At 34.1% G+C, this 27,522-nt stretch overlaps 1 protein-coding gene across 3 annotated transcripts; it reads right to left on the reverse strand.

The window, feature by feature from the left end:
- Nucleotides 1–355: 355 nt before the first annotated feature.
- On the reverse strand, nucleotides 356–27,136 carry LOC134272352 (protein Wnt-5b-like). 3 transcript variants are annotated; one of them, XM_062754598.1, is made up of 5 exons: nucleotides 26,813–27,136; nucleotides 15,857–15,986; nucleotides 14,695–14,957; nucleotides 10,636–10,928; nucleotides 356–2,354 (listed from the first exon to the last, which is right to left on the reverse strand). In XM_062754598.1, exons 2-5 carry the CDS (start codon nucleotides 15,952–15,954, stop codon nucleotides 1,893–1,895), a joined length of 1,116 nt encoding a protein of 371 aa, XP_062610582.1. In that variant the 5' UTR covers nucleotides 15,955–15,986; nucleotides 26,813–27,136; the 3' UTR covers nucleotides 356–1,892. The 3 variants fall into 3 exon arrangements, with proteins under 3 accessions (XP_062610582.1, XP_062610583.1, XP_062610581.1); XM_062754599.1 differs by lacking the exon at nucleotides 26,813–27,136 and adding an exon at nucleotides 20,591–20,634; XM_062754597.1 differs by lacking the exon at nucleotides 26,813–27,136 and adding an exon at nucleotides 17,141–17,927.
- Nucleotides 27,137–27,522: the final 386 nt, after the last annotated feature.

Genomic DNA, 27,522 nt, shown 5'->3' on the forward strand with positions numbered 1-27,522 from the left:
TGTTATAATTTAAGAAATGGAAAAATGTTAAATACATTTTTCGTAATGTTAGCACTGAGGGGTGCAGACAAATTCAGTCTAATTATGACCGCTTCTTAAATTTTAGATAAAATTTGAAAGGCATATTATTTTATAATAGAATATTACTATTTAAAATTACTTTCAAGGAAAACTGAAAAAATTTTTTTAACACATTAATTTTACAAACTATTGATGCTTTCATATTTTGTTTTGGGGAAAGTAAGAAGGACCAGTCTAAACATTTACATATATTCCATTCAATAAAAAGATTAAGCTCGTGTTGTAACAAAGCCTGGACAATATCAAATTTACATTTTTTTTTTTAAATATCTGTATCCTTTTGTACATAAATGTCAGGTTTCTTAAAATCAAGTCATTCTTGTAAACATAAAAATTGCGAAAGAAGGTTATCATGTACAGATCTAGTACCTGTTAGACACTTGATATGTTTATATTTTTCTAAATCTTCAAAATCTTGTCTTTTAAAAGTCATCATTGGGAGACGATTAAACATAACAGTACGAAATATTTTATGTACAAACTGATTAGATTTAAGTCGATTAAACACGTCAGTAGGACATATTATATGTACAATTTGATTAGATTAAAGTCGATTTTCTACTTATGTTAAAACTAAAGTTCGATGACCTTTCTTTGAACTTTATATCTGATATTTAAATGAAATAAATCATCGTTATTCATTTGAATTATGGCAAAATTATTGACATATATTATAAAAAAATAAATCAGGAAAATTAAGAATCTTAGGAATTTTTTAAAAGGGGGAAGTTGAACATATTTTCAGGATTCTTCAATGTAAAAAAAGTTATTATTTAACATTTTTATAATAACTAGCTTTCCTGTCAATGCATTATCATATTTCATCATTTCAAAAAAAAAAATTCTTTATAAATGTCACTTTTCTTTAAACAGAAAACGATCATCAATTATATTTAAATGAATAAATTAAGTATTCATGAGTGATGATTGCCATAAGTTAAGAGCACAATAAGAGAGAAAAAACAGGTGTTTGAATTTATACACTTAACATTTTATAAAACGAAAGAAAGAACAGGGCATATGACATAACAGCTGATAGAAAATAAGTGTTGCCCTGAATCTATTGCTATGTGCAATGCTTCAGAATGAATACATGTAATTATGAATTTTCAACACAGTTGCGTATTCAAATAAATAAATGTGTGTGTGCTGTACATACAATGTACTTGTATTCACATGGACATATTTTATAAGCATAAATGTCATAAAACTATCCTTACTTTCCTTTATTTAACCAAAGCTAGTATGAATTTATAATTTTTTGTAACATTATCCCCTCTCTCTCTGTTAAGTTCAATATAACATCTTTTTTGTCTTCTCCAATTCGAAAAGGATAGTGCAATATTTTCCGAGACATATTATCTAATATCTGTACAAACATGGTTTATGATGAAATGATATGAATAACATTCTATTTTAGTAAAATAAATCAACAAATACTTGCAATAAACACAAGTGTTTATGACAAAGTCAATACAATGAAGAGACGATCAGTCATTGGTCAACTACAGCAGTAACAATTTTCTGGCAGCCAATCGAAGTGCTCGTCACATTTTTCAAATGCGCGAAACAGTTTGCACTATGAACCACGATTCAGTGATTTTTCTCCTCTGTTTCACAATATATCCCATCACATCTCATTGATAAAGTCGTATTAGCACTTTATAAATGGGCGGAATAAAAAAGTTTTTTCTTCACAGAGAAGTTTCTGTCTCCGTTATGGGATGGCAAGTTTTACTTTCGCAAGGTCTGGCCTCACTTAACGACAAAGAAGATTTATCCCACTTCCGAGAAATAAAATAGTCGCTCGTTCACTTGCAGATATACACATCTTCAATTCGTTCACAAGTCTGACACTCGACATAACAACACCACTTAAATTTACACTTGCACCGTTCCACCACTTTCCGTTTAAAAGTGTTATATCCGCGCCCACAGCACAGAAGATTACACCCGTCCATTCCGCTGGACGTTTTACTACACTCCCTTCCTACTGTACCACGTGACCCTGTTTCTGGGTTGGCGTTACAATAGTCAGGGGAGTTCTCAAAGTACACTAGGTCTTCTGAAGTGGGTTTATTGAATTTCTTGTTCCTACGAATGAGTTTTGTTCCCCGTTTGTTGAACCTGACCTCTACCGCGCCATCATATCGTTCTTTAAGCCTATCTCCCACGTCTCTAAAGGCGGGTAACTGCTGCCAACACGTTCTCAAACTGCACGATCCTGAAACTCCATGACACTTACAGGCCACCATAGCGTAATTGTACACCGCCTGTAAAAGAGAAGAATGATTTATATATGTTGTTTAGAATTTCGGTTAAATTAGTTCACCCCCACTTAGAAAGATAGAATAAGAGATTGTGAGTATCATAACCCAGACCTTCCCTCTTTTATTTGGATTTTATTGTCATTTCAAAAATTATAGGAACGTCCTCGGTAGAAGTTACATTGACTTTGTATTGAATATACCTTGTTCATATTTTTCAATATACATTTAGCTACACTGCATTACTGTCAGATTATATATATAAAAAGAATAAAGCAAACTATTGCAGCTCATAAAATAGACGCATGAAATCTTTTCGGAGCAATGGCTGGAAAGGAAGGTGAAATGACAGCCCAGAGATATAATGTTTTCTTGCACAAAATTGTCACGAGGCATTGTACAAATATTTAACTCGTGTCTACCAAACGAAAACGTTTCCAACTGGATTTGATACCTGTTTTACTCTCGATTGTTTTAGCAAACAGTCGTTCCTCGAAGGTAATGCATAAGAAAATACGGAGAGAGAAAAATCTCAACTATGTGTTTATAATCAAATAAACATGTCATTCCCTTATCGCATACATTTCATAATTCTATATTTTTTTGACATCCGTGTAAATATATCTATATGATAGACATTTATAACTTCCGCTTATTTTTGGAAATTTTACAAGCAAGGTTATGGGATATTCCTGAGTTTGTAATAAATTCAATAGGCAGCTTTGTTTCACAGTTTCGCTACAAACTTCACTGTTTGCAATAATAGAAGATTGGTTTTCTCCGATACGGTCTAATTTCGAAAGTACATAATAAATACACCTCTTCGTTTTTTAATAAGTATTACCAAATGATTTTGGGTGTGAGTATCAAACTTAACGAAATGATTATGCATCATGTATCCTTTTTCTATAGCTTAATTCAAGTAGAAAAGTACCCTTAAAATCTCGCTGTTTACAGAAAAAAGGAAAAGACAGTTTCTTAACCAAAAAACTGTTCTAAATGACCTTGCATTGCTAATCTCTATTATTTAATGCAATTCTCAAATCATGTACTTCACACAAAACTTGCACTTAAAATTCTTTGGGGGAAAAAGTTCAGAGAATTTTTTTCTAGCGATGAATGACGTATTGCCCGTTATTTGTCTCGACACCCTTCCAGTCGAATAGCAGAAACCCTATCATTCATCTTCATAAAAATTATTGTTTTTGTTGATGATTTTTTTTTCTTTGTCTTTCTTTTCTTTATATTTTAGTTTGAAAATAAGTACAGGAGTCGGTTTGCATGTACCGGTATGTAAAAAAAATAATTAATAATTATTTTAACAAACAAATCCAACAATCACATTAAATACTTTTCTTTGATTAAAAAGAAAATTACGAGAAATATGAGAATGTCTAAATAATTCGACCTATGGCAGAACTTGACACACGTAGTGTCAGACAAAACCATAATTCCTGTAGCAATCACAAAAGCATCGATCTTCACAGTCGACATGATTTATTGCCGAATTTCCTCCTAAATCTCCGATATGACAACTCTCCATCAAAAAGCACAGATCGAATACATTACATACTCAGCATTTAGCAAGGTAAACGCTGATTAACTGATAACTTTCTGTCTTTGGCTAACACCTGTGTTCAGGGATTTCAATGTTTTTTTTAATGTTTAAGTGAAAGCGATTCGTCAAATTTGACAAATCTTTCAAGAATCTTAAAAGTCTCGTGTTTAAAACTGCCTTTTGATTATCATTCCGTCGGTTGGTATTTTTCGCCCTCGGCATTTTATTTCTCAAGGACTCTTTCAATGTAAATTCAACTGACGTGTGAGAGAGTTTCTCTTAGTTTAGGATGAAATTCGAATAATTGAGGATTGCCTGTCGGATTTTAGATTTCTTCCAAAGATGAAATTGTATATCGGTACATTTCTAATTTGTTAAGTTAATAAATATAAGGATCTACCCGGACTCCTATTCTTTATGATACATATTTAAGTTTTAAAAAATCTGTATTTTATTACCCTATTTTGTTTTTTATGTAGTGTAATTGATTTCAAGTATTCATGTACAATTTCGGGACTGTTTCTTCACACGAATAGCTTGGTCTATTGCTTCCAATAATTAGATGGGTCGGCATTTTCAACTTTTATGACATTCTCCAATTATAAACTTAAAACGATCACATTCATATATTTAATGAATGATCAAAGTTCTGCTTTTCTTTGACTTTCATCTCATCGCCGATTAACTTTCCCTATTCAGTTTAAAAGCTTAGAAACTGGGTACCATAACTATTTTCTCAGATTAAAATAAGGCTCAGAAATACATGTATGCTGAAAAGCTTTTGGAAATATAAATGCGCCATTCAGTTTTATTTTGACTAAAGTCTTTGAAGTTTGTTTTTAATAATCAATCAATAAAAAAGATAAATACATTCGCTAGAATACGAATTCTTAATTACTGGTTATTAAAAAAAATAAGTCAGTGTTTTTTATAAATGTAGTTGGCAGGTGATGCGGTTATGATTAAATTTTGGTAGAAGAGAGAGAATATTTGAACTATGAAAATAAAACAAGAGTTAAAAATACTAAGTATAGGACGTCTACCGAGATCTGTAAAAGGCTAATGTCAAAAAACTGCATTATGTTATTCAATTTTGTGAACACACATAACCCTTTAACTTGATTAATTTAAACTTGTAATGTACCTAGGTACTTTCTAAATTTCGTATAATATCTTCACAGTGGTCGAGTGGGGACATGCTATACTTTTTTGAAACACTTTTAAAAACATACATTCATGTTCAATGTACAATGAAACATTCTGATTAATATGTATTGTTTAACATCAAGTTTTCGTAACGAGTTCATTATCGTAACGCGTTCCATTTCAATTTAAGCAGAATCTCTCTTTAAAGTATTAACCATATTTTGTCCGTAGCCTCAAATTTCAGTTTCTAAGTCACACTTACTTACAGAATCTCAACACAACACTAGCGAAATTTGAGCGATCATTGCTTTTCCCGTGTGTGCTAGTAAACACTTTTTTGCATTTTTATCTCTTCGTTGATCTGAAACCTTAAAATGACAGCGATGTCTGACAGTATATCTTAACTTATCATCTCAAAATTAATCGCTGTCATCGGCCGGAACCTTGCCTGACAATGACTACCGCTAATACCCCGTATCCCACGTCTGTCCTATAACCACGCAACGAAGAGCAATCCCCATATTGCAATATACATGATATAGTCCCGCAGTAAATAACGCACTATGCCAACACACTCCGCAGTAAATGAAATTTTGTATATTTTATGTTCGACGCACGTTTTCTTTCCTAAACTGAATGCCAATCTGTTTTTAAGTATTTCCGTGTGTTTAAATGTACATTAAGGATTCAATGTTTCTCGAAAAAATAAGAAGTTTTCATTAAAATGTCGTTTGGATTCGAAATAGTTCTATCTATTTCCTCGCTTTCCGCCCCGATCGGAAAATTTATTTGCTCTAGTTAAAGATATTAACAGTGAAATGAATCTTGACATATATTCCATAAGGCATAAAAGGAACAAATGTTATTGGCATGAAGAACTCATAATAAACTAATCTACTGTGCAAATAACTTTGCTTTGGATGATTCATAAGATTAACAAGTTTGAGATGGGTATCATTTTAATCATTTAGAAATGTAATCTCCAAAGAATAAAAAGTGAATCATAGCATATGCATGTGTAAATTAACAAATTAAAATCCATTCAAACTGAATCCTCAAATACGTCATTCTATTCTTACATTGTCAATCAAGTTCTTATTCCAGGTGACAAGTCGAACATATAGTGTCACGTGACGAAAAAACTAATCACTTTATGTCATAAATGTTATCTGCAAACGGAACTAGCATCTATAATTCAAGGGCTTAAGGACAAAAAATACAAAAGGGAGAAATATATAGATATGAAAGGAATCTTGTGACTGTTAGAGGTTCATGCAGATTTTTGATAAGCATGGATGCAATGAATGGAATATGTATAAAAAGTTATCATTATGAATGCGGTAGACAGAGTATATGCTGTAGATTGTCGATTTAATGAATGCTTAAGGAGATCAGACGGATTTATTTTTTAAAAATAGGACAAATTGTGTTCGTGACAAAAAAGATTTTAAAAAGAGGAAACTATATATGCCTATGTCTGTTAACAATGGGAAAAAAATTATGTGTTCTAAGTTTATGTCTATAAGAAGGATTCCCTGATACTTGTAGTCCTTATGCACATACAAAAAATTGATTGTTTTTACTAAGAAGACATAACAATTAATAATTGGCTTGGTTTCTTGGAGGATCTAAAATGCAGGTGTTGTAATCTTTTAATAATTTGACATTGAAAACGAATTAAGTTGTCATCGGGTAGGGCTTTCGTTGGAAAAGTAAATACCCACGCCAGGATCCGCGACCACAGTGTAAAAAATGTGATCTTCCGAACTGTTCCGAGCGCTCAGCAAACACGACATCCGGTGACCCGCCACTTACGGCAGTCGTATCGGCTGGGTGAGCCACCTTAACAACCTGACTATGTAGACTGATTAGGAAGCCTCATCAAAAACAATGTCCCCGGCGGTTTACATGAATTATGAGAATGGTGAACTTTCTATATAACCACAAGCCTTAATCTCACTTAAGCTCTTTAAGGTACCACCCCTTTTGAAGGAACTTGATAAAGTGAGTGCCAAAAAAGTTTGAAAATTATTTCCACTGCATTGTTTTAATCTATAAACTTATGAACATCAATAGGAATCCCGTGTAAAATTCGGCCACAGACTTAATACCGAGAAGCTAAACTTAAGTTTACACGCACTGCGCAGAAATTAACATCAAATTTCGTCTCAGACGATTGGTCGATTGGACAATTTTTTCAGCTTCGCAGAAAATCTAAGGCAAGTGACCCTATTGACAAATACCCTCACTCTCTGAACTCGGTGAAAATGCCATCATTACTTTGTGGACAATAGCCTTTGTCTTCCAATCTATTAAGGAAGTGTTTTATAAGAGCTGTAGACATAGCAGAGCGTAAATATTCAAAAAAGGATAGCAGGTGCGTGAAATCTCAGTTAATGGAATCAACAAGTGGAAGGATTAGCCTAAATCCCGGCTAGACCCCGCCTGATATGAACAATCATTATTTTAGTCACGGGCAATGTTAATCCTTTAATGTGTATTGTCTTTCTTAAAAAAAGATCACAAAAGTTTTGAAATTTTAAAACTTCCTTTTTTTCCTTTCATTATTTCCATGTTACAAACAAGATAGCCATTGATATACGGTGTTCGGTGACAACAATAAAGCTGTTGGTGTTATATTTAGGCACGGGTTGAAAAATGAACATGCATTTACCCTGTCATAAAACCTCAAATTTAGAAAGCGGTGTGTGGTTGTTTTCCAACAGGAGTAATCGGGCGTATATTCGGAATAAATCACTTATTATGAAAATTCTGGGATGCAACACGACGCCACCCGAATAGATGTAGGGAATGTAAAACCATCTTCATTCCGGCCGGGAACATAAATTACCTCATATTTGAGATATTTTCGATGATTTGTTAAACCATCAAAATAAAGCAGTCAGTCAGGCTGCAATAATTGTTTTATCTTAGTTAATGTGTTTTGTTTTATTCGAAGAATAAAATTTAGAGGAGATAATCTTCGCGAAGCGAATTTGATGAATGAATCGAACTATTCTTAGACGTCACGCTCAGTTGGCATGTAAAATATATATACAGTAATGCAGGATTACCTTAAATTAAAGTATAACAATAATTTAATTTAAATATCGCATTCAGTAGAATACAATAGTAGATTTACCCACAAAAAGCACCCCTCTCTTATTATAAAGGGTTAATGAATCGAGGTTCCGAAAATTCATTGACTTCACCCTTCATTCCATTTTATCATGAATCAAAAGTCTTATCTACGGTTATATCTATTCATGGGAGTTCATTAAAATTTAAAAATACTGTATACTATCTACATTGTACTTTATTATGATAAAATTCAGTTGTTAACTCATCCATCCAATCTTAGATAGTTATCAAATATTTTTACTCCAGATATTGAATTTATTAATTTCTCGGTGAATAATTTTACGGCTTTCTTCTTTTAAAATTTTTAGTTGTCAAGTTTACAATAGAAAATTGATTAATGATTTGTTCAAGAATTTTTAATTCAAGAACATATCAAATTTCAAACATATTTTGTTCTATAAATATCCTGACATTTATTTTTTTTCTTGCTTGTGCATTCATCTTACTATTCACGACTGCCGTACATGTAGGTGGGACTCGCAAAATTTAAGTTACGACGACCAAAAATTACTCGAAATAAATCTGTTTCTTTTTAATTAATAGATTTATTTCCTATCTTTATTTTATACAGCTAATGCCGCTTTGACACGAAAAACATTAGAATTCCGTAAGTTGCAAGAAAAATTTTGACACATCTATTTTGCAGTCCATTAAACTGTAAGACGTCAAGGTTCATTACGAGAAAAAGACAATGATAATTAACGTAATTAGTTTTTGTAAACTTTAAAATGATTTTAAGAGCTTTTTTGACCTGGATTTCTGCTACATTTGACCAGAGTTTGAATTTGAGTCAAATCGGTCCCTTCGCTATATTAATCAAATGTATGCCGAGCGACACTGTGAGTGGAAAATTCGCACCGAGAAAAACTACTCACATTTTTTTTAACATCATGAAGAATATTAAAAATGAGCAAAATTAGAATAAAGCCAAGTCTGATGGCAAAATTTCCATACATTTCAAAATATCGTTTGCGTGCTTTCAAGCATCCGAGGTAACAGTAGAACGAAGTTCCAACCCTAACTCTAAACAGAGCACACATATATTGCTCTTAGACAAGTTTACAGCATTTCAAACGTAGACCGTTATAGGTAAAAACACGGCGTTGCTGGCGTGAAGTCTTATATGAGTTTGCTCAGAGATTGGCAGGCTTGTACTGTTGAAGATAACATAATGTGACTTCGTTAGCATAGCACTGTCTTGCTAATCGTTATATCGGTAATATAACTTCTCAGCGAAGTTAGAACCCAGAAGCCTGTCACTCAAACTAATAGTAAAGCCGGCTAGTGTGGAAGTATGTTCTTACAACCTAGCTTATACATATATAAAAAAAAATGTAAGGTCGTCGGGGGACAAAATAATTTACAATTTAAGGTATAATTATACAATCTTAAAAGTTGGAAACAGTATCTGATGAAAACTTTATAACAAAATAACTATTTAGCTTTGATACTTTCATCTTATAAAATGTATTTTTGTATTTTCCTCACATTCTGTTTATATGTGTCTATTCAATTTGATTTTGAAATATGGTTTCTTCGAATTTTTATTGCAGTGAATGAATGTTGTCTTTTTTGAGGCAGTTATCTTAAAACGAGATTTTAGTTAAAAAAAAAACATTTTCTTAACTCGGTTTTTGCAATAGAGAAGCACTCTTTGACCTGCCTCTTATGTCACTTATCTGAAATGTCTTTTAAATGTATACAAATTGTTTACATTAACATTATTTGAAACTCTACATGACATCTGTATGCTGAAATTTTTCTTTTAACCAACAGTTGTAAACCAAAAGATTGTCTACTATAAACACGTGAAATGTTTACAGATTACAAAGATAAATTTCCATGTAGCAAATTCTTTGTTAAAGAATTGCTCAACTTCAAAACCTTTTATCAAACTTCAAGAGACAAGGTAATCAGAGGAAAAGGGGTTCTAAAGCTCTAAATCGTCAGCTGTTGTTGAAATATGCAGCATATTACAATACCCTTGTCATACGCAGACTTCAAAATGGCGCCAAATGCAGGACCTTTCGATGATTTACCAAGATTCTTTTTGCACAGGAAGCAGTTGCATGTTCCAAACTAAGTTACCACGGAGCTGTTTATTTCAGTGCAAAGTTTATTGCACAAACAGACGGGACATTAAATGCTAATTTTCAAAGATTCATCACAAGTGCACGTGGTAGAATTGCGGATTCTTTGGAATATCGCTCGGGGGATGCCGTTTCCAAACGTTTCCTTCATGTTGGAATTAAGTGATCAAAGGACTTGTTACGTCAAACAGAACTACCCGCCGCAGGGGGTATAATTTGGATTAAAAGAACATCATCAGTGGTCGTGATTATGTAACGTAAAACACCCACAGCATCATGGACAATTTGCTTAGATTGCACATTTTCCAAATTCATCAGATAAATTTTGAATTTCCCACCAAAATGTACTCACCCGAAGTCCTGCTTCGTTGTTATGGAGATTCATTAACATTCGCCCAAGTTCCCTGGAGCCTCTCCTATGGTTTTTATCTCTTTCACGTGTATCTACGAAGTATTTGGCGAATCTGTACCCGTACTCTATATTATCCCCACATCCACCCCAGATCCAGTCCCGGGCCATGTCTTTTGGTCGCCCGGCTTTGCTACACCCACATTTGCTCAGTTCGCCTTCCTTACACGAGCGACTGACGGAATGGATGACACCAGCAGATGATATTGCATGAGTAAAAGCAGCCTCTCTGCTTGCTGAAAAAAAATATACAATAGGAAAATGTTAAAGCAAGTGGTACCTTGTAGCACAAAATCAATGTTGCCCTGAAATAGTTAGAGCTTTGAAATATCAGAAAAATATTTTAAAATTAAACTTGAATTTTCGTAATGCATCTCAAAACAATATTATATCCCCTCTTTTACTAAACTTTGAATATGTATATAAGAATCCATCTAAGATTATTTATTTATGTTTCTCAAACTGATGCAGAGCCTCAGCACATACAGATGAATCTATCTCCCTTAAGGCTTCCAAACGGTCTAATTTGCTTGGAGGTACTCAATAAAAAAAATTTTACTTGTCTATACTCTCGACATAATGTAAATCATAAGTACATATAATTTAAAGAAGTGAGGCTTGGAAGATATTTCTTCGTATACACTACCGATGATGGTATATGTAAATGATAGCTGTAACATAAAGTAATGCGTGTCATTTTATTTTGTATGCATACATTGATTATAAACTTTATTATTTTTATATTTTATTGAATAAATAGTAAGGTTCTTTTTAAATATGAGATTCGTTTATATATTTTTGCATCGACCCTATATTTTAACTTAAACGATATTCCGTTAATTTAGCGGACTCAATGGGTGGGCTCAAGGATCCCTTTAAGGCTGAAAAATACCCTTATGATTATAACACAAGACTGGCCAATTATTGGACTTGAAATGGTTATCGTAAGTACATGGGATCAAAAAAGAGAGACAGGCTAAGTCTGTTCACAGACACCACACGAGATAAAGGCTTATAAAATATTTGTAGTCAATGTTTTTGGGGTCGCTGAATCCGGAATTATCCGCAGGCAGCGGATTAGCATATTCTGGACAGTATCAATGGCGGACTGTCAGAGTGCGATCGTGTCTGTCAAGATTCAGTCAGACGGATTGATTTTTTTCTAATACCTGAATGACAGGACTATGATCCTATTAATCATGGCTATTTGCTCTCTAAATCTATTTTTTTAATACAAAATGTACACAATATTCATCGAGATTAGTCTGATTAGGTTAAATCTATTTTCATTTTGATTAAATTGCAATTAAAACATTTTTCTTATGTCCTATTTTCTAAAGGCGGCGGAAAGGTTTATCTCTTGAGCATTACAAACACCTTCTCCCATTTCTAGATTGAATTCTAACTAATATCGTTTTTGTACTGACGTCTGGAAGGTGAGAGAAAGTACATGTATTTTCACTAAGCGTATTAACATTTAATAAAATTGGGTCGAAGTGTTTTGAGACACGGGTATCAAAATTAGCTTCAGCGACACTTTAAATGTTATTTCAAGCAAATTTAGAAAAATTCCAAACATGTTTTAACATTCCTGAAAGCTCATAACTCATTCTGCAGCATTATGTCTCTTGTTTTTGTTCTTTAATTAGCAAACACAGCGATAAGGGTGGAGCATCGACAACGGTTTGTTTACTCACTTGATTAGCTAACACCAACGACTTGTCATAGTTTTTACATACAATTTAAATGCTTAATTAATTGTTCTCTGACCGAAAACTTCCTAAATGTGTCTTCTGAATGGAGGAATTGTCACATCGAACAAACGCAGTTATCAGCTTGTTTGAACACGGGTAACCTTACCAGATCGTCCTGTCAGTTCTTTGTGTTTGTTTAATTTGACTGAGACAGTTGTAACAAAACTGAACAAAATCTTACAAAACAGTGTTGACGTTACATAACAAACACACTCAATTAAAATAAATATACACACGTATTATATACTTCAAAGTCGTGACTTTATGTGACATATCTATTTGAAATATCTCCAAATTGTTGGGTTAAATACCATATGAGATAGTGGGAATATGTAATACTTATATATAAACCTGTCTCCATAAAATAAAACAAAAAGATCTCGTTAACTTTTAAGTAAACACTTATCCCTTTGTTTGCTTATCTTCATTGCAAAACTGTATATAATGTTGAAAGCATCATCGACCCTGGCGCAGTATGGGGCCTATGTTTTCCCTCGACAATTAGCTCGCCATAGCTTTTTTTGCTAATTAGCACCGAGATAAATGGTATGGTTCTTACATATTCTATCTACACCAGCCATTTGGTTTTCTCGTCAGATGGTTTTCCCGTTAATTTTTATGGTTAGAAAACTTTCAGCTAATGCTTCTACCCCTCAATTCTCATTAATACACAGAGTATTTCTTTAATTTTCTCCAATTTTCAACATTATCTATCTTGCGTAAGATAGTTTGTCATTAATAATGGACTTTACTAGCTATTCTAAATATACATACATTTACATCTAAATATTTGCTACAGATGATTAAGACATATAAATACCTTCCAGAGAAAAAAAATTATTTTGAATTCTCATTTCTGATGGGTTTTCACTACCCATATCATGTATATATTGTAGAATACTGTAATTAACTCCTATTTTTTTCAATGTTTAGAGCCGAAGGGTAAACTTAAGGTAGAAATAGAATCACACATAAATAAACCCATTAAGTGAGTATTTTTGTTGAAAATTTAAAATTTATTAGACGAGGTAAATATAAAATATTTTACATCTCATTAACTAGTGATCATAAGTAAATATATCATGTTTATGATGTTTATAACATGGAAATGCGTAAAATGTTTTAATTGATAGATTGCGTTTACAGGTATAGTAAATGTTATTAAGTGCAAAAACAAATTTAATTTGATTATTTATCATATAACAGAATTCCGTAAATATCCGATTGATCATTTTAGGGACTCGGATCATTGGAATTCGAATGTGCGAATCAGATTGAAACTAATGCACATTTTATTGGCAATTTTATTTTCGGAATATCACCGTTTCAAAATAAAAAGGAAAAAATAGGTCGTTATGTCCTGCGGTAAAATATGCAAGATAAGTATGATTGGGTGCAAATATAAAAAAAATGTGCTTGGAAGTTATAGCGCGTTGAAAATGTGTCAAACGTATCAATATATACCACAAAATCGTCAGGTGAAGTGTCGACAGATATACGTTCGTGTCTGAAATCATTTATACAAAAAACGGAAGATCCCTTCCAGCACTGAACAGGGCCGTTTTGCCTTAATTACCAAACTATGTGACTTTATCATAGAAATCTCTCTATGGAGTCATGTTCAACCGAATGTTATGTGACACGACCTTCATATAAGAAACATTAAATTCAAAAATATTTTTTGTTTATGCCCCGTATCAGCTTTCCTGCCAAACTTGTGCAAGGTGTTATCCATGTAATAAGATCGGGTTTCAGGAGTGCTTTAGTTGCATCTCTTTGCTAGAGGAGGAAAATGTCATGTTGTAAAACAAGAGATTCTAATCCACACAAGGTTACCGAACCCGATGCTTACAACAGCTTTCCTCTGTCATCATTTGTATCAAAACATACTGCGATCACTAATCATAACATGAAAAGATTTTTGAGTTTTGTATGTACATTCATTTGTTATTCTTTACCAAATTATCTAATTCTCATTGCAGTAGCTATACATAATTAACAAGCGATGTATTTATGTTATCTGAACAGAAAAAATACGAATATCTTTCGAAAACCAAAAAGAAATAGCAAAAGCCATCACTGACGCAACTAACTTGAACTCCGATGATATCTGCACCCTGCTCTGCTAATCATCTAACGATTATGTTGGTTTTCTGTTGAAAACAGATTTGTTTTACAGTTGTTCTGTTTCCTGTAACAATTGTTATGGGTGTCCAAACCATCAGACTGTGATTTCTTTCGTACTTACCAACATTTAAGACTGGACCAAACACTGAAGAATCACCCTCTATCGTAGAACAGTTCCACCGTCTGTTCGCGAACTGATGCTGACATTCTAAGATTCCGAGCTGCGCCCCTCGACCCACGGCGGGCATGTGGTCCGTGAACAGCTGACACAGGCGCACTTGGCCGGGGGATAGTCCTTTTAACTGGGTACACATTGGTTGAGTACCAATCAAGTATAAATTAGGGTTCCTGAATACATTAAGTCTCGGCGATAATCCTAAGCTCCTGAAAAATAAAGGGAAATAGAAAATATATAAAATATTTCTTGTCCTTGTACGAGCTGAGAATTTCATAATGATATTTAATTCAAGTGTCGTATTAGAAATCTTGCTTCATGGAGAACGGAACAAGTCTTAGGGTTATAAAATTGGGTGTCTTTGAAGAAACGTGAAACAAACCTTAGTGAAATGATACAATTATATGTTCAACTGTAGTAAATCTTGAAATAACAACCGTATATACACACTGTACAGTAAAACTCAGTTCATAATTTAACAAAAATCTATGTCAAATCAGTGGTGGGCTTTTTCTCCCTTGCAGTGTTAATAATGAGTCCCGACACCCACATTTTAAAAGTATTTGCTTAGCTAATCTGAACACGAACAGAGAATTTTTCATTTTCATAAAGACATTAAAATGATCTTCAGAATCGCCCGAGAATTTGTCAATACCCAGTGGATATAAACCGTGCGTATTGATAACAGCAGGTGATAGTTTGTTTGCGCATTTCACTCGCGCTAGGATTCTAACAGAGAGGTGAAAAGTCATCTATTACTTATCGCTGACAGAAAACATGTCAATGTCTTTTAAGTGCATCCTTTTAAGACATCGCATTACCAGGTTCATTGAAAATGCAGGACAAATGAAAATAGCAAAAATGTTAAAAGGGAAAATAGATACCGACCATCGTAGCATTGTTTAATGCTTGCTATTTGTAAATTCAGATACGCATGAACATAAAAATCTGAAGAGCTGAGTTGGTCTGAAATTATGATTGGAATTCTCCTACTCACATTGGATTAAAAAGGTAGTATATTACACGAGATTCGAATAATATTGATGAAGAAAAGGTTTATTTAAGAATTTTTATTTTTAAATTTAGAGAAGTTTATTCCAACACTTACCACCATATGTCACCTATCCCAGACACAAGAAGAGGAAATAGAACTATATGTAGGAATATCCGAACTGTTAGTGTCCATAATACACATTTTCGCGCCATTTTCGCATATCACATGGATTTCTCCTGCACCTCTAAGAAAAGAAATAAAGACCGCATATTTCATATCACTTAATAACACACACATCCATGTATAGGATGCACATCACAAATCAAAGGCACTGTGGGGCTTAATAATGTTCCCCTCTTCCTTAATATTGACGGATTAATTTCTCCTACATGACAATGGCAGAATCTTTGATGAAATTATATTAACTAGTGACCAAATGTAAACGTATCATATGCATGTATAACGATTCCCGATTCCTTTCATTACGTTAAAAAACCTTGATTGATAGGCGCAAAAGATAGCTGGATGCAGACGACCGAATCGCACGCGCCGATTGGCTCTTCCGTATACAAACTCTTCAACTCGATTCTTGTCTCATAGCGCATGCAGGTTATTATTTGAACGAACGTTTTGTTTGTAGAATAAAGATATTAAAAAACTTGAGGTTGTAATCGTTTTAAGAGCTATCGAACTGAATGAAGTGGTATGAAAGAAAATAAGCTGAGGATTTCATTAAGAATAGATAGCTGTGCATAGCTGTGCATAGCGAGAGAGCAGCGCTTGACATTTCTTTGACTGGAATAAGTTAAATTTTACTTAATGACTTTTAACAAGTAAATTTTTCTTTCAATGGAAATGTAAACTAAAATATTTTCATTTTTCTAAAAACGTGGTATCCAATGCACAATGTTGTGTTTTTGATTGTCGTAAAGTTCGATCCCAAAGATCTGTTGACCATCGGTACGCTGCGCATAATTTCTTCTTCAATTATTTTTGGTCATTTGGTCGAATGATAGAATTATTTCAGGCTATAGATATGTGGAAACTAAACACAGGGTGACATTGTGTTAGATCTGTATATCATTTCTGCCTTCTGCTTGGTGCACGTGGCGGAAACGTTTTCATGCCAAACTTTGCAAGATAATCACGAAAACAATCGTAATTCTTGACGTTCAGCGACATCTAGGATATTATACAAACTAGCAACCTTAATAAAAATCCACAGGAAAAAGTCTGTCGGAACAGATACAAATTTGATTTACTAATGAACATTTGCGTTTTGTTTCGGGTATTTTCTTGTTTTTACATTCACACAGGCATTTAAAAATTAGTACATGTTTTAGAGATAAATAAGATGGACATTTAATGAAGAAAAGTCAAACACAAAATAAAGCTTACCAGAGGTGAGATAAACATAAATTTTCTAAAGAACAATTTTTCCCCTTATTCCTACTGAAGAAAACTGATTCCGGATAGATCTCTTCATATGCACATATTTAAAAAAAAAACAGAAGAACTTCAGTAACAATTGCTGTCTTGTGTCATATATATCTTTTTACTTGATCCTTTTAAGAACAGATAATCGGAACTTTACCGATTCCTTTAACAGGGAAATTTATCACACAATCCACCTACTCTCACACGGCATGTCGCAAAAATCACGGATACGTTCTCGCCAAACAGTTAATCCTGGCGTTAATCTGTTGATAATCTTGTTAAGCCAACGATATCCTTCAATCGGTCTTCAGGTAATGTCATAATATTTCGACAATGCATGAAAACATACACCCATTGTGTTTCAATCATTTCAAAACCTCGTCAAGTGTTCTTGATTGAAGCACCATTAATCAACCACTTAATAACCCTGCTAATCCGCGATAATCCGCAAAGAGCAGTGCAGTGGGGAAAACACCCGAACGCTCTATGAATTTGTCAAGTTTTCTTCCCTTTCATTTTTATCGCTAAAAAATAAATGTTTCCTCCACAGTATGATCGTAGACTAATTCCCTAAGCAGGTGACTTTTCCCTTTAGCCGAGATAATCCGACCGAACTGAAATTGTAAGGCCCAGCCTAGCGCTAAAGGAACACTATATTACTGGCTACACCGCTCAACCGTGTGTTCGGTGTACCCCAGTGATCACGTCTACTTCTCTCCCCGTAAACAGAAAGGAGAGAAAAAAACCTCCCCAAAGCTCAGAGCGCCCCTCTTTCCTCTAGGAGGTGTAATCAAAATGGTTATTGAAGAGGGGAGTCTCCCACGATAGCTTGGTATTTCATTGAGAATTTCTCATTGCTTTGTTTGCTAGCCCTTTTACGTTATGTCACTGGAGAGCTGTTTTTTATCTCTCTGCGTTAGAAAAACGCTTTCTCAGCGATCGTATATTTAAAATTCAATTTCAGGAGTAAATTCTTACATTATACCAGTTAAAAAATTAATTTTCGATAAAATGACTGAGATAGTACAAATGTTTATGGCCGACTCGGGTATCATGTATTGTGTGACCGCGAGGCTTGATTGTTCAACAGCCAGTGCGCGCAGCATGATTTTTAAATATGGTGACATTATTTCATTAATAGAAGAAGCATCAACGAATAATTTACACACTTAATTTACGATTTTGCACTCCTCAAAATCGTTGGCAAAGCCCAGGAACAAGATTAACATCGTCCTAAATTAGACCATAAAAATTTAATAAACAATTAATTTGAACCACCCCATAGAAAGTTGTACACCTATGTCCAGGGAGAACAAACTTTTTACTGAACCATTGATGTTCAAAGCATATTTTGTTGATATAAAACATCCATACAATGTAATTGAAGAAGGCAGTACAAGGGAGATCACCAAGATGTCTACCGAGGTTCTCAGAAGTCATTTTCTGAATGATCATGCATGTACAGATAGCTATACTCACATTTTTCTCATGTGTGGGAAATTTTCATCAAATTTTCTTTTATCGATATTAATATTTAATTAACAGTAAATGAAATGTATTTTTAAAAAATCGATGCAAATGCCATGCATAGAAAGGACTTATTCTACCAACAAAATCGCAAAAGCACGCGTTCCATGAAAAAAATTATAAATTCAAAGTATTAATTTCATTTTTAATGTCATATCGCATGTCTATTATTTCTTGAAGTAAAAGAGGATGTCTAAAACATTGTGACTCTTAAAAACTGAAAAATTATTGCATATTTGTACCTCTAATACAAAAGAGTGCATCAACTTTCATTTTAAGCGGTGTATAAATGTGCAGTGCAAGTTGCGTAAGTAACCTTTATTAGATATTTTCCAAAAAAATGTTCGCCTCTTCCGAAAAATAATGATATATGTCATATTTACATTTAATTCTAATAATCCCCCACACAACAAAGAACGCTATAGACCTGTGGGGCGCGAGGAATCAATGTCGACCCTGGCGGTTCACAATGGATCGAGACGGCGTCAATTTCCCCTATGTAATGTATATGAAATTATAACCCATATACAAAATTTCTTCTCACGGTATGAAAAGAAGCATCCATGTTCATTATGAAATGAACTCCTCTCAATGTAAAAAGCGATGATTGGGTTTTTGAATGTTGAACACGATGGCATATGACAGCCATTATGAGGAGCTATTTGGGAAATCTTGTTTAAGTCCATGTGTAATATGGCGACAGGGTTAAAGTTTGGGTAACAGTAGACGAAAGTGTCAAAGATAATCGTATCAAAAACGATAAATAAGATCTATTTAAAAGCCACTCATTTATCGGAAACTTTAAAATCAGCACAGATACGTTGGATGAACTACCGAAATCTTATTAATATCATTATGTTATATCCATGAACATTTTTGTAAGAGATATGAAGAATTTTCAATACGATTTTATCTGCTCGTTCAAAAATATCTTCTTGTGAAATTCAACCCTATATCAACAAAAAATGTAATATTGTTCATTTGGTATTATGTTATGCAATTGAAAATTGAACCATTCCCAAATAATGATGAAAAGTGATGAAAAAAATATAAAAAAAAAATACAGTTTCTCGATAAAAGATTGCAAAATGTAAATTGTTTAATTCTTTGTTTAAAAGGAAACTGAACCTACTTTTACCGCGGTAAAACCAATTGGGCAAATCTATTTTTACCTAAATCTGAATGACATGATTGCAGTATGAGAGTGCGAAGCGAAAATCCAAAATGACCTAATTTTGCTATGGGGAAGGGGAGGGGGGGTCAAGGGAGGTCAGTAGATGTATGGTGGATTGTAAATATCTAACTCAGAATTTCCGACTGAAGATAAAATTCCAGGAACTCCGGGGCTATATATAGCTGATAAAATACCAGAGTTCCTTCTGGAACAAAATAATTTCCATTTTACTGCTGAAGAAAGCGACTGAAAAAATTACGAATAAAGGACAAAATAACATGGAAGATATAAATTTGACTGACGGTTAATCATCGGCTTCTTAGAAAGGTAATCTATAGACGTATGTAACGATGTTAGAAATTATGACAACTGTTATACAATAAACACTTAAAAAATTCATTGTTGGTTTCTCTTGCACTTTTAAGTGGTAAACTTGGGTGGTCAAAATATTTAAAATCTGACAGAAATAAAAGTATTATTTCTAGAATGGTTTACCAATTAAAATACCAATCAAAGCGAGTGACACAAAGTGGCCCGGTGACGTCATAATCGGTGCGTTCGAAGTGAACACCAGAATTCATGACACATTGAGAATGATGATCACTTGAGATAAATGAAGTTTGATGGTGAAAGGCCAAAAGTTATGCTTAGAAATTATTACCCTGAATTTGACAAGCAATATAAACACTTCATAGCTGTAAACCACTTACACGAAACCATTTTTCCTTATGTAATATTTGGAATCTAAGTGTATATGCCAGAAATTCTCTCCTTATACCCACAAGAGCTCGCACGATCCGTCTGCGGAGAGTCAATTATCGCATTATCACGGGATAAACTGTCCAAACACTCGTATTATCCTTTATAAATCGTCTTCACATATTGTTTATAATCACTTTAGTTCGATTTTTACAACTTGCATAAATTAGGTACCAGGATCCACTTCATAATATTTTGTAGACAAAGTATATCAGCAACTACACTGTCCTAATTTCATTCAATAAGTTCTGTCTCTTAAGTTCATATAGCACCCAAAGATTGATACGAAATATTCCCTAATACCTTTGAATACCATCACAGAAGAGTTACAAATTATAAGAACTTCCGTCATCCATGATTTGTAATCAAATTTTAAATAAAAAAAATATCAAGAGAGATCTAGATAGCACTGGGCTTATGGCCCAGGGTGGTGTGAATTCTTTGGGCGCGTTTTTAACCTTCAGAATAAGATATAAATATCAGATACATATTAAATATTTCACCCTGTTGACAATGACACTTGTTCCTATTTCATTGAACGCACACAATTATTAGACCACTTTAAAGGCCACTATAAGATGTAGTGATACGACTTGAAACGACAAAGGCGAGAAAACAAATTTTTATTAATTCATTAAGACCAATTCCATGTATTAATAATTTCAACACTTCGCTGCCTGCCTTTTAACACTGGAGATATGTATCGGATTTCATGTAAAAGTTAACCCGAGCGAGGCATAGTGCATTTAGTTAATGTTGTGAGCAGGGACCAGGTGCAAATCTACAGGTGTGGATTTCTGATCGAATCTCTAAAATAAGTACACGCTTGGATGGAATTATCAGAAACCTATTCAAATTAACTTGTATATCGCACCGACACCCCATTAGATTTGTCATAACTTTATCGCCTTTAAGGTTTTTTTGATAAATTAGGTACAGTTACATTGCAAAAAAAATAAACTTTGAATTATTTCAAAATTGAGCTTAACTAATAGGGTTCGCCTATCATTATATTGCAGAATTGAGAGTACATAATGCAATTGAACACATGGGGAAAATTACTCTTCAGAATGTCTTGACTTGAGAAAAATCTCAGAAATCTAGACTTCATAGATTTTCCTTTTAATTAAGGAAAAAATGCCCATATATTATATTCGATATGTTTATTAATTTATAACATGTATAGATCATGGTTACCGAATAAATATGTTGCAACTTATATTATTTTATAGGTCACAACTGAGTCCAACAAATTTTTACCCCCCCCCCCCCCCCACAGTTTGTAATACGGTTTTCAGAAATAAAAAAAAAAGAGAACTCTTGAAAATTCGACGCCGTACTAAACATCAACAAACCTCTTCTCCTTTTAATTCATCCGATCTTCCCTCTGTTTTGATAACTCATGTTCGAATTTTTTTTAAACTTGTACAGCATCTGCTCAATTAATCTAATATTTCTGGGGTCTTTTAGAACATGAACTATTTTTTCTCTTCTAAGGTCAGCTAGAGAAATTTTTGCGTCACTCCGACATCATAACATCAAGCCCTACTGAGTCTAAATGAGCCCCGAATGTTTTACTACAGCAGGGCTGAGTATATGTACCGTATCGTAACCGTGACCTTGACGTTTATTTAACGTAAACAAAATGAAATAAACTCCGATACAATATCAAAATTGCGGATTCTTTCCTAGCGAGGAGTGAGCGTTAAAGATGCGTCATAATTGAAAGGTGCGTGCAGCGTTTTCACCTATAAATGGGTTACATGTAAACTTACGTTTTCTCGTAAGCCAGCATTGAGCAATGTTCGAAATCTGAACGATCGGTAAAATTGTTCTTACATGTAAATGATGATTGGATTGTAATTTCGATTTGGATTTGCAGGTTTTTGTACCTGTCATTAAATTGATGATTATACTATTTAATTTAATCTTAATTTCATTCAATACGATCTATCATACAGACAGATTTATATATATCGACGAATAAAATGTTAAATATTCGCCAGGGAATGCACAGAACTTTGCTTTGATGATAGATTTTTATATCCTTCTATTGAAAGAAAAAAAATAATTGGAATTGGTTATGTTTTTTAACTCTTGAATTAATAAACGCATTGACCTGTCGTTTTGATCGTTCATTAATTTGTACACGTTATTGATCGCTGCCAGGGTTTTTTGAAAGACATTAAACGGCCCTGAGCTTATTTACTGATGAAGTTCCACAGGAAAAAAAATAAGAATAAAGTAAATCTTTGACTGGTTGCACACAGGTTTTCAAAGCACTCTTTTTTCTCTGCAGCTGTAACAGTCGTAGGACGTTTTTCAAAGTAATTTTCAAAGAGCATCGTTCAAAAGTCCCATACGGTTAATAAAAAAAAAATTAGAGCAATCGTTCTATGTCAAACAAAATCAATCTTTTTTTCAAAGTTACTGAAAATTCTTTGACCCAAGCAAATAACTTCTAAAGATAAAGGAAACGAAACAGATATAATTCAAGCGAACTACGCATGCGTAGTTTTAAACAAAAGAAAGTCATCGAAGAGCTAAAGTTCAAAGAAAATAATTGAAGATGCTAGAAAACTCGGTAGGCCGAGTCGACGTGTTTCGGCTAACCGATTTGTTCGTCTTAGCTTTGCACCAGGAACTTTGCCATAGTAGAGAGATAGTATCTTATCGGGGGGTTGTGAACATTACGGACGACTTGTGAGGAATCTTTGCTGCCGATGTGACCCTAACATGCAATGTTAACGCACACAGATAACCATCAATTTAATCTTCAAGGCCAATCTTAATATGATAAAATAAGAGGAGGACAACGCGACAAAAAAAAAAACTTAGATCAATCGAAATTAAATTTTTCTGCGCCCTTAATTATAGAAAAAGTCTTATGCATTGCCCTGGCTATATACGTGTAGATGTCCTATATGTTTTCAGAATTGATGCTAGTTGTTACCTATCCTGAAATGAAATGCTGTCAAATCTGGCTTTTTTTGTGTCAGGCAAAACTATTTAGTACTTATGTAAAGTAGAGTCGTTTCATTTGTTGGCACGCGAAAATAACGTTTCTGACACTGATGAAAACAAGTTGTAAGGTCGATTTATTGCCAGATAAGGAACGCAATCAAATAATTCGGCCTCCGGGCACTGCATTCAGTACTCCAGAATCTACCAACTTGAACTCATTTTCCACGGCGTAAACCAAATGGATCATTGGAAGGTCTATTATCCAGACGAATGGGAATCAGGACGGCCATTAAATGCGGTTATAGTCCAGATATGCTTTTTATATGTTTATCTTTGAAAATTTACACCGTGCCTGAAACTCTCTAGTCTTAGTTTTAAATGATAACACGCGTGATACACATTTGTCCCCCGGGAGTGTTCGATAGAGCTGATTGTAATAAGTTGTTCGATTAATAAATTTTGACAGTCTTTGTCCCCTGGGCGCTTTGGCGTTCATGACGACAATGTGTTTTGTTTATGTTGACCATTTTTAAGTGTCAAGCTTCTCGCCTAAGATTTATCTGTACTGCTATCGGGTACGGAGTAAAAGTTTCATGAGAACATACAGACACATGCCCTGCAACAAAAGTGTCAACGATTAGACAGAAATCGCCAAATTCTCACCGAAAGTGATAATAAAGGCCGATAGGGCGCTGTATAGCCTCGTTCTGAGAGAAATGTCTGGACCTTTGTGCGCAAACCTCCGCTTTAATCCCGGTGTTTGGATGTCAACAATGAAGATAACAGGAAAATGTTCGAACATTTGCCTCAACATTCGAAGGTGCAATGCAGACAAAAACAGTTCATGAATGCGATAATTTTTTTTGTTTCTGTGTAAAAATGTAGTCTGCATTTCATTCTTCTTAAGAACTTTATGAAACAGCGACATGGACGGAGAAATATTTCTAGCATTGATGTCCACGGCTTAAGAGTGCACCCTTCTCTTTCTTGCTTGAGTCTTTTCTTTCTCTTTATTCTTTTTTGGTGAATGGAATTTCAAAGCAACAGGTATCAATAAAACGGATAACACATTAAAGATTTAAAACATTAGAATAAAACACTCGACACTTATATAAAGTGTTTAAATCTCTAGCCCGCGGTAGCGGGGTTGGTTGTGGGCGGGTGGTCTGAAGCATATTACGGTAACTTGTCACTACGGTTAAATTGTTAGCATTTCTGTCAACAAGCGCCCTGTCAAGGCTATGTTAATTAGTTTGTATAAAATAGAAGGTGATTCTGTCCAGGTTTTATTCTTTCAGATATTTTTTTTAGGTATTTAACTCGGAAATTGCTGACGCCATAAATTAAGCAGACTTATTACCTTCATCCCCCTAAACATTTTGAAGTTTAATAACTAAGGGTGTGATTGATTATGATATTGGAATGATGCTTTGAATTATCTTCAACCTGAATTTCCCAGATCGGTTAATCACTCGCAAATTCCTTATAATAAATTAATAATTTCCGCACCTTTTTCATTCATTAGTCCTGCCTATTTTTGACTCCTTTGTCTTTATTTGCCAAATATTAAACAGATTATTTTGTAAAGTCGCTGTTTTACTTTTAACCAAATACCCAAGCACTCGGACGTAAATTCTTTAAATCTTTATATATTTGTACTTGTCTTTAAAGGGATTGTGCATTTCCTCAACTTAATTAATTTTATTATACACTGACTCACAATCACACAGACAAACTCTCTCTAACGTCCTTCCCCCTCTCTCTCTCTCACCCTTCCTCCCACTTTTCCTCCCTCTCCCACCCCCTCTCTCTCTCTCTTTCTCTCTCTCTTTCGTCACTTCCTTCCTATGCTTTCACTTTCACGCGGTTTCTTAGATTTATGACCAAAAACCATAAGGTTTTTTGTCATCCTACCACATAATAAACCTCTCCTATTCATACTTGTTTACCGCGAAAAAGAATTACAAGTGCAATATATCGAAACTTCCATCGTTTATAGAAATAACTTAAGAGTTTAGGTTTGACGAAGTACATGTATATGACTTTAAGAAATGAATCAGAAAAATTTCAAATATCTAATATTGGAATGGTTGATCCGGTGTAAGCCCTGACCAATCCCTGAACAGTTTATAACGCATTCATAATGCAATGGTCAACAACCAATGGACAAAAGCTACAATAAATAAAGCACTATTTCGTCTCTCCAGGAATGTGTTAAGTGGTTGTGAATTTATAAGGCTCTAATACTCGCCAAAACACCCCAAACAATGCTGGTATCATTAGAAGAAAATACATCTCATGAATTTAACACCCTCTTTTAATGTCAAATCTTGCTTATTATTTACCAAAGCTTTCCCTATCAGGGTCTTTTATTGTGCGGAGGAAGATTTAGTGGTCGAACGCGATAACGGCTGCATCCTGTAACCTCGTATAATACCCCGTCCTCTGACGTTCGGCGTTTCTTGGACTTCTTCTTTAATTGTCGAGGACATTGGAATTCGGGTGAATATGTCATATAAAGACGAAATGTATTGTCTATCGTTTGAGACTTGAAAGGGGAATCTTATCCATTCCTAATCCCGATCTCTTGTTTGAAATGACGAGGAACAAGGGTAGTTTACTGGTAGCAGTGAAACACAGAAACGAACCTGGAACTACAAAAAAGCCGGGCGATATTGTGTGATTGCTTCGCGTCTCGCGAGGTGGGAATCTAGCCTGTCAAACACACAATTAAAATTGATATCACTTTCTTCTCTTTAATTTAAAAGATTTAAGTATTTGATTCAGAGCTATTTAAACCTTGCTCTCGACGTACATGCAGGAAAGAATTTCCTCCGACTTATCTACTAAAACCATAGCATATACTTTCATTTATGCCTTTTTCCATATTACTTGACATTAAATTTCCAAAAATATATATCTGTCTATGGTAGGCATCAATTGGAACCTATTACAGCTATATTTCTATGAGAAGTGCAATTTTAATTTTTTTTTGTTGGAGCTTTTGAAGTATGTATAAGCCCTAGAGTTATGGTTTTGATGTGACTGTATATGATTTTAATTCAACCGATTTCGTTTGTACGATAATTTTGCATATAATTAGAAATTAAAAAAAACTGTTTTAGCATCCTTTGCACTAATAAAGTATCTTCCTATTTCATAACAGGAAGGTAGTGCCGTGAAATGGTGTTTAAACTTTATATACCTACCTGAATAAGCTTTTCGTAATGTTGGAATATAATTGTCTTCTTAATGTATTCACACTACCAGATATAAAATCACAATAATAGAGAGAAAATCCAGTTATGTTAATAATCCAAACATATTAAATAAATTCCTCGTCATAATCAAACACGAGAATCCACCATCCACGAGTCATGTAACAGAAGTCATAGTTCTAAGGGTTGAGGTGAGAGCACATTGCTGAACCTGGCGAATTAATTGTTTTAAGTTGACACCACGGATCAGAGGTCCTGATCGCAGCAAACCTATGTCATGCAACCTCGCGACTTGACGCGATTCTACCAAATATGATTGACACTTTTCCTCGTAGTATGGTTGGCTGCAAACACGGTGACACGGTCGGCTGGTTTCCCAGATCGCTTCAAAGGCCTCTATGCGGTGCTGAATGTTCGATAAAATACTTTTTTTCATTATGATATAAATTGCACTTGCTGACAGAACACTTTGTAATACATACATCTTGTTTGTTTTCACGCTGCTGGGGGTTTTTAACACAGAATCGGATGGGCGAATTCCTCTGAAAATGTTTTCTTTTAACCATAAAAAGATTGTTTTTCTCCATTTTCAATTCATAGAATTAATTCAGTTTTTTTAATGTCGCAAGAATATGTTGTTCGTCTTCCTTGAACCTTCTATAAAAATTCCCTACAGGTGTTGCGCGTATCTTGTGTGCCAA

The sequence above is a fragment of the Saccostrea cucullata genome, unplaced genomic scaffold, assembly GCF_032062105.1.
Source record: "Saccostrea cucullata isolate Sc308-1 unplaced genomic scaffold, CSIRO_AGI_Scuc_v1 ctg619, whole genome shotgun sequence".
Taxonomy (NCBI): Eukaryota; Metazoa; Mollusca; class Bivalvia; order Ostreida; family Ostreidae; genus Saccostrea; species Saccostrea cuccullata.